Genomic DNA, 13,991 nt, shown 5'->3' with positions numbered 1-13,991 from the left:
CACCTCAGCTGGCTCCTCTCAACGTGGAGGAGCAGCGGCTCTACTCTGAGTCCCTCCCGCATGACCGAGCTTCTCATCCTATCTCTAAGGGAGAGCCTGGACACCCTGCGGAGGAAACTAATTTCGGCCACTTGTATCCAGGATTTCGTTCTTTCGGTCACGACCCACAGTTCGTGACCATAGGTGAGGGTTGGAACGTAGATCGACCGGTAAATCGAGAGCTTTGCCTTTTGGCTCAGCTCTTTCTTCACCACGACGGACCGATGCAGAGTCCGCATCACTGCAGACGCTGCACCGATCCGCCTGTCGATATCCCGCTCCATCCTATCCTCACTCGTGAATAAGACCCCAAGATATTTGAACTCCACTTGGGGCAGGATCTCATCCCCGACCTGAAGACGACAATCCACGCTTTTTCAACTGAGGACCATGGTCTCGGATTTGGAAGTGCTGATCCTCATCCCAACCGCTTCACACTTGGCTGCGAACCGCTCCAGTGAGAGTTGGAGGCCCCAGGCTTGATGAGGCCGCCAAACCGGAACCCCTCACCGCCTCGGCTGCGCCTAGAAATTCTGTCCATAAAAGTTATGAACAGAATCGGTGACAAAGGGTGTCGGAGTCCAACCCTCACCGGAAACGAATCCGACTTACTGCCGGCAATGCGGACCAAACTCTGGCAACGGTCGTACAGGGACCGAATAGCCCGAATCAGGGGGCGCGGTACCCCGTACTCCCGAAGCACCCCCCACAGGAGTCCCCGAGGGACACGGTCGAACGCCTTCTCCAAATCCACAAAACACATGTGGACTGGTTGAGCGAACTCCCACACACCCTCGAGGATCCTGCTGAGGGTGTAGAGCTGGTCCACTGTTCCACGGCCAGGACGAAAACCACACTGCTCCTGCTGAATCCGAGATTCGACCTCCCGATGGACCCTCCTCTCCAATACCCCTGAATAGACCTTACCAGGGAGGCTGAGGAGTGTGATCGCTCTGTAGTTGGAACATACCCTCCGGTCCCCCTTCTTAAAAAGGGGGACCACCACCCTCGTCTGCCAATCCAGAGGCACTGTCCCGGATGTCCACGCAATGTTGTAGAGGCGTGTCAACCAGCCCCACAACATCCAGAGTCTTTTGGAACTCTGGATCTCATCCACCCCCGGGGCCCTGCCACCGAGGAGCTTTCCAACAATCTCAGTGACTTCGTCCCCAGAGATAGGAGAGCCCACCTCAGAGTCCCCAGACTCTGCTTCCTCAAAGGAAGACGTGTTGGTGGAATTGAGGAGGTCTTTGAAGTATTCCCCCCACCGATTCACGACGTCCCTAGTCGAATTTAGAAAATACTAATCAGTAAACTAAGCCCAACTCTAACCCCACATGTACACTGTAAGATTTATATGAAAATGTATTATTTACTTATCTGAAACTTCAGTCTTATAACTGTGAGCCAATGTATTTAACAAAAAGGTTGTATTCTGTTTCATGTTTGAATGGCATTGAAATACAATATTAAGGCTGAATGTTCCATAAATATAACATTCTTCCAAGCTTAAGGTTTGAACTCTAACCTTAATTAAGTATAGTGTTGTTCCGATACCGATACTGGTAGGAGTTCGCAGAGGTGCCGATACTGCATAAAAACAATGGTATCGGTATCGTTGACTACTCACAATTAACATGCCGATACCATTAATTCCAATGCTAATATAGGATTTTGGATGCAGCATCTTGTGTCTTGCTTGTGCACAACATTCACTCATATATGACATGTTCACTGCATGCCGATCTAAGATATCCTATTGGCCCTTGAATGCTCTGAACCAATGGCAGGACAGCTTTTTCATGTTGAGGAAAAAAAAAAGCTTAAGTATCGGTTTGTTATCGGTATCGGACGATACTGCAAAGCTGGGATCCAAAAAAACGGTATCGGAACAACACTAATTAAGTAAGACATTTTGTTGAATATTTTTCAAATATGAATGTTTAAAAATCGAATATTGATATTGAATCGATTTAAGAACTGCATGCTGCAATATGTAATATATTGCCAAAGCATATATATATATAGTGAGTCATCACCTTATCGTGGTGGAGGGGTTTGCGTGTCCCAATGATCCTAGGAGCTATGTTGTCTGAGGCTTCATGCCCCTGGCAGGGTCACCCATGTCAAACAGGTGCTAGGTGAGGGACCAGACATAGCATGACTCTAGATCCCTTATGATGAGTAGAATTAATGGAAATACGTTTCCCTTGCCCGGACGCGGGTCACCGGGCCCCCCCTCTAGGGATGTCACAATATCCAAATGTCACGATACGATATTATCATGATATGAACCTCACGATACGATAATTATCACGATATTATTAAAAACTCACGATACTGTATAAAAGCTCACAATATTGAAAAAAAATAAATAAGAATAAATAACATAGTGGCAGGGTGGGTGACACAATATTGTTTTTTTTTTCCCCCATAACATCAGTGACAATGAAATAGGCTTGGCCAGTCACTTTATTGTCATTTTTCTTTTTTAATCATGACCGCAGAAAATCACTTGGTGATTCAATAGTGCAACATTCAAGTCAAGTCAGGAACAATGAAGCAGCCAGTAATAGCTAGTAGCTACCTTAAAGAGATTTTCCTTTTTAGGTGAAACGTACAACTGTAAACCTATTGGGAAGGTCAAGTCACTTAATGTGATTCCCTGTGCAAACAAGTTCAAGTAGGCTACAACACCACCACATAGGAACAAATAAACATGTGCAACATAAACACAAAATAGTCTGCTGGAACTCGCAAGTCAGTCAAATAAAATAATCAGGCAAAAAATAGTCTGGCAAGATGGCTCAAAACAAAAATGCCATGTGTAAACACTATTCTACCATTTAGCTTATTTTTAGGTTTTTCTTTAGAAAGATCAGTAAGTCAACATTACAAGGGAGAAGAAGAGACCTCTTGGCATTGAAAACATCCCCTGCTATTGAGAATACCCTCTCACTGGGCACTGAGGTAGCTGGTATGCACAGATAAGGAGCTAAGGAGGAAAGAAGAGGGTAGTTCCCTGCATTACTCCACCACGTCAGAGGACATGATGACAAAGAAACCATGGGTTCTAACATTATTCTTTGTTTCGTTGTAGAGAGCAGGAAAAACAGCTTGACAAAAGTGCTCGTGATGGGATTTTATATTTTGGCTCCAGTTTAGCTACTAACCTCTTAAATCCCGTGCCTTTTACTGCAGAAAACGGCCGCAAATCAGTCGCTATGTATTCGGCGATGTACCTTGTTATTTCTTGAGCCCTTGCGCTGTTATGAGGCATCGCTGTCAAAAATGGCTCCTGTAGAGTTTTTTTGTCCAGACGGGACTTCCTTACTGGGTTCCTGATACTTTTCTGTGTGATGAACTGCCAAATGACTTCGCATGTTGCTTGTATAACCCGATGTGTTCCGAATTTGAATGTGGCAGTACTTGCGTACTGCGAGCCGTCGGTCCGTGACTTTTTTCCCTTTGTCGTTTGTAGCAACGGAGAAACCAAAGTGCTTCCACACATCTGATTTAAAAGTTTACGGAGCATTTTTAATCTCAATTGCCGTGTTTTCTTCTAAAGCCATCTCAGAAGGTTTGCCACTCTCCAACATCTCGAATTCTCTCAAACAGCGCGCGCCGTGTGTTCGTATTGGCTCAGCGGCGGCGCAAAGCATCATGGTCTATGTAGTTCATAATGCTGAATTCGGCAGACGCAGGCAGAAAATAATGTTTTTGAACGGAGATGAGGTGCTTTTCATATCGCAAACATGACGACGACGATATTGTGTCCTTTTTAATATCACGATATCGCGATATCGCCAATATTGTGACATCCCTACCCCCCTCTGGAGCCAGGCCTGGAAGCGAGGCTCAAAGGTGAGCGTCTGGTGGCCAGCCCTGTATCCGTGGGTCCCCCTTCCCATGGGCTCACCACCTATGGGAGAGGCCAAAGGGGTCGGGTGCGCAGTGAGCTGGGCGGTAGCGAAAGGCGAGGGCCTTGGTGGTCCAACCCCCAGCTATGGAAGCTAACTCTTGGGACATGGAATGTCACCTCTCTGGTGGGTAAGGAACCCGAGCTGGTTTGCGAGGCTGAGAAGTTCTGACTACTTATAGTCGGACTCACCTCCACTCACGACTTGGGTTCTGCTACCAATCCTGTTGAAATGGGCTGGACTCTCTTCCACTCTGGTTGCCCATCGTGAGAGGCGTATAGCAGGGGTGGGCTTACTTATTTCCCCCCGCCTTTGTGCCAGTACGTTGGGGTTCACCCCAGTAGATGAGAGGGTAGTCTCCCTCCACCTTCAGTTGGGGGGACGGGTCTTAACTGTTGTTTGTGCATATGCATCAAACAGCAGTTCAGAGTACCCACCCTTTTTGGAGTCCTTAGAGGGTGTGCTGGGGAGTGCTCCCCCTGGGGACTCCCTCATCCTGCTGGAGGACTTCAACGTTCACGTGGGCAATGACAGTGAGACCTGGAGGGGCGTGATTGGGAGTAATGGCCCGCCCTGATCAGAACCCCGACATCGGGTGTCAATATGTGCACTTGTCACCACGACACCCTAGGCCGCAGTTCGATGATCGACTTTGTAGTGGTGTCATCGGATATGCGGCCGCATTGGAGACTCGGGTGAAGAGAGGGGTGGAGCTGTCAACTTATCACCACCTGGTGGTGTTTTGGCTCTGATGGTGAGGGAAGATGCTGGTCAGACCTGGCAGATCTAAACGTATTGTGAGAATTCGCTGGGAACGTCTGGCGGAATCCCGTGTCAGAAAGCGTTTCAACGCCCACCTCTGACAGAACTTCTCCCTTGTTCTGGGGGAGGCAGGGGACATTGAGTGAACCATATTCTGTGCCGATCGGAGCTGTGGCCGTAAGGTGGTTGGTGCCTGTTGTGGCGGCAAACATCGAACCCGCTGGTGGACACCAATAGTAAGGGATGCCATCAAGCTGAAGAAGGAGTCCTATCGGGCCCTTTTGGCTTGTGGGACTCCGGAGGCAGCTGACAGGTACCGGCTGGCCAAGCGGAATGCGGCTTCGGCGGTCTCTGAGGCAAAAACCCGGACATGGGAGGAGTTCGGTGAGGCCATGGAAAACGACTTCCGGATGGCTTCGAAGAAATTCTGGTCCACCATCCGGCGTCTCAGGAGAGGAAAGCATTGCACCATCAACACTGTGTATTGTGGACATGGGATACTGCTGACCTCGACTCGGGATTCCGTGAGTCGGTGGGGGGAATACTTCGAACACCTCCTCAATTCCACCGACACGTCTTCCTTTGAGGAAACAGAGTCTGGGAACTCCAAGGTGGGCTCTCCTATCTCTGGGGACGAAGTCACTGAGCTGGTTTGTAAACTCCATGTTGGCAGGGCCCCGGGGGTGGATGAGATCCGCCTGGAGTTCCTAAAGGCTCTGGATGTTGTGTGGCTATCGTGTTTGACACGCCTCTACAACATCATGTGGACATCGGGGACAGTGCCTCTGGATTGGCAGACTGGGTTGGCGGTCCCCTTTTTTAAAAAGGGGGAGCAGAGGTTGTGTTCCAACTATAGAGGGATCACACTCCTCAGCCTCCCTGGTAAGGTCTATTTCGGGGTACTGGAGAGGAGGGTCCATCGGGAAGTCGAATCTTGGATTCAGGAGGAACAGTGTGGTTTTCGTCCTGGCCGTGGAATATTCGACCAGCTCTACACCCTCAACGTCTCAACACTCAACCTCTACGTCCTCGAGGGTGCATGGGAGTTCGCCAACCAGTCCACATGTGTTTTGTGGACTTGGAGAAGGCGTTCGACCGTGTCCCTCGGGAAGTCCTGTGCTTCGGGAGTACGGGGTACCAAGCCCTCTTATACGGGCTATTCGGTCCCTATACAACCTGTGTCAGAGTTTGGGTCGCATTTCCGGCAGTAAGTCAGATTCATTTCCAGTGAGAGTTGGACTCCGCTAAGGCTGCCCTTTGTCACCGATTTTGTTCATAACTTTTATGGACAATTTCTTCAAATTTCTAGGCACAGCCGAGGCGTTGAGGGGTCCGGTTTGGTGGTCTCAGCATTGCATCTCTCCATGCATGGGCGTGGGGGGAATTCCGTGCTGTTCAGCACCGCCTACTGGCGGTCGAGAGGGACGAAATAGAAACACTATTTTGTTTCTGTACTTTGTCTTTTATTCAACCTATAACGCGTGTCAGATCATTTTGCCTGTATATGTATATATATTGCTACATATACATATACATATATATATATATATATATATATATATATATATATATATACATATATATATATATATATATATATACATATATACATATATACATATATATACATATATATATATATATATATATATATATATATATATATATATATATATATATATATATATATATAAATGTATATATACACCCACACGCACACACACGCACCCACACAAATTCTTGCTATAGGTGAAATACCTGGCCAGCTGGAAACGCAGTGATGTTCTTGGATGATACATCTCCAACTGAGCTACCAGTTCAAAGGCAGATGGAGCAATCATGGTGATGAGAGAAACCACAACACTCACCTCAATAAAGAGAGAGGGTGCATGTTAGACACTTTGTCCCAATAACAGGCAGGTGGACAGTGGAACAGCGTCAATTTGGTACTGGTCCATGGTCGAGCTGTATCAGTTTTTATGTGTCAGCTATCATTCTTTATCAGTCTTCTTCAAACTCAATCATCTTTACCAATCATATGAGAGCAAAAAAAACAACAAAACAAAACATTTTTTAATAGGCCAACGGACCCAAGTTTTTGTTCTTTAGCATATGGATGCACACATAAAATGAGCAAAAGATAGGTACCGTAGCTAAGGCTTAACTTTAAAACAATTTACAGTCTACCACAAGCTCACTTTTCTTGCTGTTCAACTGTTCCTGCTCTTGCAAAAATATTTCTCCGAAATAAAATTGGTCATTGTCAAGCTGTTTACAAGGAACCATTTTGAAGACTCTCCACTTATTTAAACTTAAACATCTGGAACAAAACCAAAAAACAGTAACATTCAGTCCTCTGATATGTAACGATTATCGGCCGGTTGTAACTTTTTGCAACCTCATTTCCAAAGGAACTCCATTCTTGTGTCCTGGAACTAGGTTGATTGTGGGTCCCATGTTGGTTTGATTTAGGAAATCCATCACCTTGGTTAAGGTCGTTTCTCTTTTCGTGTTTTCTTTTCCTTTGATTATTTTATTATTTTAGTTCTTGTTTTATTTCCTATCATAGTAGTTAGTTCTGCTTTTTTCAGTTCTAAGTAGATTTTCCCACAGAGGTTAGAGAATAAACGTGCACAAAACTCAAACCAGGTTTTACTGTGTGTGTGTTTCATCAATTTATAGTGACCTCTAAGCTGAACAAAGAACTCACAAAATTGTAGTAAGGGCACAGCCTTCATTTTAATGACTGATTCAACGAGGTTCTCATCTGTTATCCTGATAAAATTATCAAAAAGAGATGTGGTGCTCCGCAGGCAAGCTCAAAATTAATTATTAAGTTTGAGTCTCCTTCAATTAATGAGCCAACTGATTATTAATTTAATAATTAACAATTATTGATTTAATAATCAATTGTACCGATTTCCCTTACAGATATATATATATCCTTCCATCCATTTTCTTGACCGCTTATTCCTCACAAGGGTCACGGTTGGTTTGATTAAAGAAATCCAATTTTGATACTATATTCATATTTTCAGCTCATTTTCATGCGAAATTTATTGTCACGTTTTGCTTAAAAATTGGTCCAGCTCTCTGAAATGAAATATTTCTTCAGGCTTCTAAACCAATATGTTCACCCTTAAGGAATAATTTTGAACATACCATTATAGTGTGAAAAGTATTGTTTTGTGTGAAAAGTATTGTCTTTACCAGACAGTGGCTATTTCTGATACCAAGTCACACAAGGTGCAGGGAATGTTTCACGATTCTATAACAGAAAACACTAACAATAATACAATCACAACAAACCAATATTTTTCTTCCATTCCTGGGAGGGATTGATTTAATAATCAATTGTACCGATTTCCCTTACAGATATATATATATCCTTCCATCCATTTTCTTGACCGCTTATTCCTCACAAGGGTCACGGTTGGTTTGATTAAAGAAATCCAATTTTGATACTATATTCATATTTTCAGCTCATTTTCATATATATATATATATATATATATATATATATATATATATATATATATACATATACTGGAAAACTAATGGAACTTGTTTCATTGAACGATTTTAGATCCAGATTAAGAGCAGTGGAGACGGCCTCATTGATTTGTAACTGTTTTATATAATTTTTATGTGATTGTAAGTGAAACTTTTATTTGTAACTGTAATGTAAACTGTTTTGCTGCCTCTTGGCCAGGACTCCCTTGAAAAAGAGGTTTTTAATCTCAACGGGACTATCCTGGTTAAATAAAGGTTAAATAAAAAAAATAAATTAAAAAAATAAAAATAAAAATATATATATATATATATATATATATATATATATATATATATATATATATATATATATATATATAGTTTATGATGCATTAATTACGATGTGTGTTAAACGGGTTGTGTGAGAAAACTGATTTGCCAGACTGACCAAATTTAATGCCAAATTATAAATCCCTTTAATAATTAGCTTTTTTTTCAAAGTCTGCGTGAGCGAACAGAAGGGTTTTCCACCACCTACTGAAGCCCCGCCCATAGACTTTAAAAAGACGAGGGGACCCCCCCCTCTGCCTCTCTTCTTCCGATGCCTCTCTTCCCGATCGCTCTTTCTCCCGCTTCTTCTACTGAAACATCCTCAGGCCAACTACCTGCAAGTTTCCCAGCCTGCTCCAACTTTTTGTTCCAAGAAACTTGTCAAACACGTGGCCCCCTTTGTTCCTGGCAGCAACCATTGCCACGAGAGCAGCCACTCACTCCACGCCACGCCAAAGCAGGTGCAAACAGCAACGCTGACCCCAAAGAGACTCTTTTACTCCCCCTTTCTTTTTTTTCCCTTTTCCTTCACCATCGGTGACTGCCCGCCAGCAACGAACTCCGCGGCCCCGGGGTACACTTGCAACGGTACGCCGGACTCAAGGTTGTGCACCTAAACCGCACCGCATCTCACCTGCTATTCGGTGGCGCCCCGCCGCTGTGCAAGCGCACCTCCAACGGCGGGCCTTCGCCCGTACGCCGGCACGCCGCGAACCGAGCTCCAACACCTGGAGTCGGACAGCTGCCCGGCAGAACCAATTCGCCGGAAAACATCTCGCCGACCAATCAAGGGACGAGCCGCGCAACTACGTCAGCCCCCGAGCGGCTCCCTTGCTCACCTGTGGAATAGCCCCTTTTTGATTTTTCTCGCCTTTTTTGAACGAACATTGACTATTTTCCCTCCGTTTCCAAAGACCTCCCGTTTCTGCTCGTTCTACGCAGTATCCAACTCGTAAGTGCACATTTGATTTCCCCAATTCGGCATCTCACTGTGTGCAACTTACATTTGAAACATATCACAGATTTGGCAAGTTAAATTTCTCTTTTTCCTGTTTCCTTATTCGTTCGCATTCCTTCCCTATTTTGATTAGCTTTATTTGATTTCTTTTCTTCTGACGGTAGGATAGTTAGTTAGGCAGTGTTTTGATTCTGTAGTGTAGCAATCGTGAATAAATGCATGTTTTATTAACTCTATTCCGCCTAAGTCATCTGTGTTTCCCAGTGGATTATTATTCCTTTTGTTAGTACAACGAACCACTGAATATCGAGTGTGGCGACTTTAGATTATAAATGACTGATGAAGAAAGGATTTTGGTCGTTGTTTGCTCCTGTTAACCCAAAGCAAAGCCAACGTGGTGCCCCTCGAGGTTATCGAGGCAAGTACAATTTACCTCTGTAATGTCCAGATTATTAATTCGTCTAAAAGACGACCCAATTATCGCTACAATCGTAAATACTAATGTAATGGTTTGATCGCTTGTCGATGTTGTCTATTTCATACGACGCCGGACACGCAGCTTTTCGATGCGTCAAAAATGAAAAAAAAACAAAAAAACAAAAAAAAAAGGTTTTCTGCATACGTCGCAAATATCGCCACACTTTTTCACTTTATGCTCTTTTAAATGGGATGACATTATAGTTTTTTTGGTTTCATCTCCCTTGTCACATCAGTTAGACCCTGTCCCCACACCACTTAGTCCCTCTAGTCTTGTTCACTCGAGTCACGTTCCCTCAGCCTCTGTATCCTCGGCTCCAAGTGTGTCTTGTATTCCCCAATCCCTTGGTCGACAGGCTGATGTGACTCCAGCCCGAGCACGAAGGAGGCAAAGAAAGAGGCAGAGGCGACCCAAGCCGCAGCCCCTGGCCGCTTCGCCTGTGCCGCTGTCGCCACAGCCCCTGGCCGCGTCGCCTGTGCCACTGCTGCCGCAGCCCCTGGCCGCTTCGCCTGTGCCGCTGCCGCCACAGCCCCTGGCCGCTTCGCCTGTGCCGCTGCCACCGCAGCCCCTAGATGCTTCGCCTGTGCCTCCACGACTGCCTCAGCCTCAAGTCCTCCGTTTCTGCTCCAACAGCGCTAGGAATGCGGCCGCCACCTCCTGCTCCTCGTCCGGCGGCGCATGGAATGCGGCCACCACCTTCTACTCCTCGTCCGGCGGTGCACGCCCTGCGGCTGCCACCTCCTGCTCCTCGTCCGGCGGCGCACGCCCTGTGGCCGCCACCTCTTGCTCCTTGTACGGCGGCGCCCGGCCAGCCGTCTCCAGCCCCAGTTCCGGCGGTACCTGGCCAGCGGCCGCCTTCTCCAGCCTCTACCCTGGCAGCAAATGACTCACTGCCATTTTTTGTTCTAGGTCTGGCGGTGCACGACCTGATGCCGCCGTCTCCTACTCCTCGCCCGGCAGCGCACACCCTACCGCCGCCGCCGCGCCTCGTCGGGCGTCGCAGACGCCCTCCTGACCGGCCCAGCCAGGCCCTCCTTGTCGGGCATCGCGAACAGCCCCGCCGGGCCCTCCTCATTGGGTGTCGCGGACACCCTCCTGAACGGCCCCGCCGGGACTCTCTCATCTGGTGTCATGGACACCCTCCTGAACAGCCCTAGTCGGGGCTGGATGGGTGGGCCATGTTCCCGCCTCCATGCCCCCTTCCGTCCGCCCCTTTTTTGGGATTTGCCTTGTTTTTGTGGGGACGTCTGGTAGCCGTCCCTTGAGGGAAGGGTACTGTTATAGTTTGGGTTTTTGTGTCATGTTTGTTTTGTTTTTGTTTCTGGTTTTGAGTAGGTTTTGTTTGAGTTTATCATGTCTCTTTAAGTTCCAGTCTTGATCCTAAGTCTTAGTCTAAGCATTTTGTCCACCTGTGTTGCCTGCCCTTCCTCGTGTTTCTACCAATCAGCTTCCCCTGCCACTTGTGTCTTGCCCAGCTGTCTAGTCATTGTCAATTAGTGTGTGTATATAGTCACCTGTGTTCGGTTCAGTTCTTGTTGGTTCATTGTTGTTGTCTTCTCCCTGTCATGCTGCCGTTTTGTGTCCTTGTTCTTGCCCTGTTTCCCGTGCCTCAGAGTCCTGCCTTTTGTGTTTACAATTAGTAAGTTTATTCCCTGCTTTGGTTTGTACTTTGTATCTTGTGTTGGACTTTGTTTTGAGTTAAATTAAAACGTATTTGAGAGCACCCCTGCCACGCCTCGTTTGCTTCCCTGCACTTGGGTCCACCATCTCCAACACCGCAACCTGACACTCTGTACTTCTCAATCAACAGCCTCAAAGCAAATACTACATCTGTCGTACTTTTTTTTTTTTTTGGTAGAAAACCATACTGTTGCTCACAAACGTTGACTTCCTGACACAACCCTCTGTATTCATCCGGGCTTGGGACCGGCACAAGAAGACACTGTCTTGTGCCCCCTCACGGCTACATTGCAATTATGCTTTAATGTAGTACGGCAAAAATAAAAAAGTCACCTGAGATCAAATCCGACCCCACTTGCATTGCACCGTGCCCCCTATTTTTACAGCAACCACACCGCCACAGTTGAGGAGCATTAAGCATCCCTTGATGACGTATTCGATATTTCGGGTCGAATTTGGGAGTATGGGGTACCAAACCCCCTGATATAGGTTGGCCGCCCTGTACGAGTGATGTCAGAGTTTGGTCCGCATTGTTGACAGTAAGTCTGATTCGCTTCCAATGAGGGTTGGACTGTCCCAAGGTTACCCTTTGTCAACAATCCAGTTCATAACATTTATGGATAGAATTTCTAGGTGCAGGCGAAGCGTTGAGGGGGTCCAGTTTGGTGGCGTCAGCAATGCATTTCTGCTTTTTGCAGATGTGATGCTTTTGTCTTCTTCCGACAGCAATCTCCAACTCTCATTGGAGCAGCTTCACATCAGAGTGTGAAGCGGTTGGGATGAAATTCAGCACCTCCAAATCTGATACCATGGTTCTCAGTCGGGAAATGGTGCAGTGCCCTCTCCGGGTTGGGGATGAAGTCCTGCCCCACGGAGAGGAGTTCAGGTGTCTTTGCTTCTTCTTGTTTACGAGGAAGGGCAGAATGGAGTGGATATTGACAGGCGAATCTGTGCAGCATCTGCTCTGATGCGGACTCTGTATTGGTCCCTTGTGGTGACTTGACTAAAGAAGGAGCTGAGCAGAAAGGTGAAGCTCTCGATTTACCAGTCGATCTAAGTTCCTACCCTCCCAGGAATGGAAGAAAAATATTGGTTTGTTGTGATTGTATTATTGTTAGTGTTTTCTGTTATAGAATCGTGAAACATTCCCTGCACCTTGTGTGACTTGGTATCAGAAATAGCCACTGTCTGGTAAAGACAATACTTTTCACACAAAACAATACTTTTCACACTATAATGGTATGTTCAAAATTATTCCTTAAGGGTGAACATATTGGTTTAGAAGCCTGAAGAAATATTTCATTTCAGAGAGCTGGACCAATTTTTAAGCAAAACGTGACAATAAATTTCGCATGAAAATGAGCTGAAAATATGAATATAGTATCAAAATTGGATTTCTTTAATCAAACCAACCGCGACCCTTGTGAGGAATAAGCGGTCAAGAAAATGGATGGATGGATAATCAAACCAAGAAGAAAAAGTGTGATTATACACTATTTAAGACTAAATTCAAGACTAAGGAAGCAGAGCTATAATCTTAACTCTTTTCGGTGGGTACCGTCTACTAGAAGGCAAAACCAACTTGTATCCATGGATTTTTCAAAAACTTACGCCCGTATCTAACACCCTCCCAAACATTAGGAACTTTTCCAGATGTACACGATCTTCATGATTTTGCATATATTCCCTCCTAGGTATCGGGCCAGTGCTACTGCTTATTCATGTAGTAATTGTATCAAATGATAAGCAGCTAGTCACCGTCAGTTGCCTCATCCATTGGATCAGTGGCAGGTCTCTACTTTCACTGATTCCTTGAAACTACATGCATGTTCGATAATCTAATAATGATGATGCCTGCTCTGCTTTTGTGTACCTCATTCTTTTCCCATAGCGTCAGCTCCGGTTTCTCCTGCTCCAATTTCTGAGAACGGTCTACCACAAAGTAGATGATGTAGATGCTGCCAGCTAGAGACATCAGCACCAGGATATTGGCTAACAAACGCAGACTGATCAGAACGGCTCTGAAGAAATAAACAGAAAAGTGTGTGTGTGTGTGTGTGTTTTTTGTAATACAGTTTCAGAGGTCAACATGTTTGTACTGGGGGAGCTAATATTTTAAATAGTGACTCATGTTGTTATCATATGTATATAAGTACCGTACTGTAATATTTCTACATAGTAAATGTTGCATCAGAATGTATCGGGACAAGTGAAACAGAAACTCATTTTGTGACAGATTAAATTTGACAGGATACTTACAGACTGGTATCTTTCTTCTTTTCCTGTTCTTCAACAATGGCTTCCTGTAATGAAAACACTGACTGTGAGTATT

At 45.5% G+C, this 13,991-nt stretch overlaps 1 protein-coding gene across 10 annotated transcripts in view; it reads right to left on the bottom strand.

The window, feature by feature from the left end:
- tmc3 (transmembrane channel like 3) overlaps positions 1-13,991 on the bottom strand; it is a 587,484-nt gene that overhangs the window by 64,075 nt on the left and 509,418 nt on the right. For 9 of the 10 annotated variants that reach the window (XM_077518216.1, XM_077518214.1, XM_077518224.1 and 6 more), the window contains 3 exons: positions 13,919-13,962; positions 13,533-13,680; positions 6,480-6,589 (listed from right to left, as the gene is read on the bottom strand). In XM_077518216.1, the coding sequence (XP_077374342.1) occupies positions 6,480-6,589; positions 13,533-13,680; positions 13,919-13,962 (302 nt within the window). The remainder of the gene's footprint in view (positions 1-6,479; positions 6,590-13,532; positions 13,681-13,918; positions 13,963-13,991) is intronic. The other variant, XM_077518219.1, reaches the window with a different exon arrangement.

This window comes from Festucalex cinctus, chromosome 4, assembly GCF_051991245.1.
Source record: "Festucalex cinctus isolate MCC-2025b chromosome 4, RoL_Fcin_1.0, whole genome shotgun sequence".
Lineage (NCBI taxonomy): Eukaryota > Metazoa > Chordata > Actinopteri > Syngnathiformes > Syngnathidae > Festucalex > Festucalex cinctus.
The sequence above is the reverse complement of the archived record's forward strand: the minus strand, read 5'-3'. Positions and strand labels throughout refer to the sequence as shown.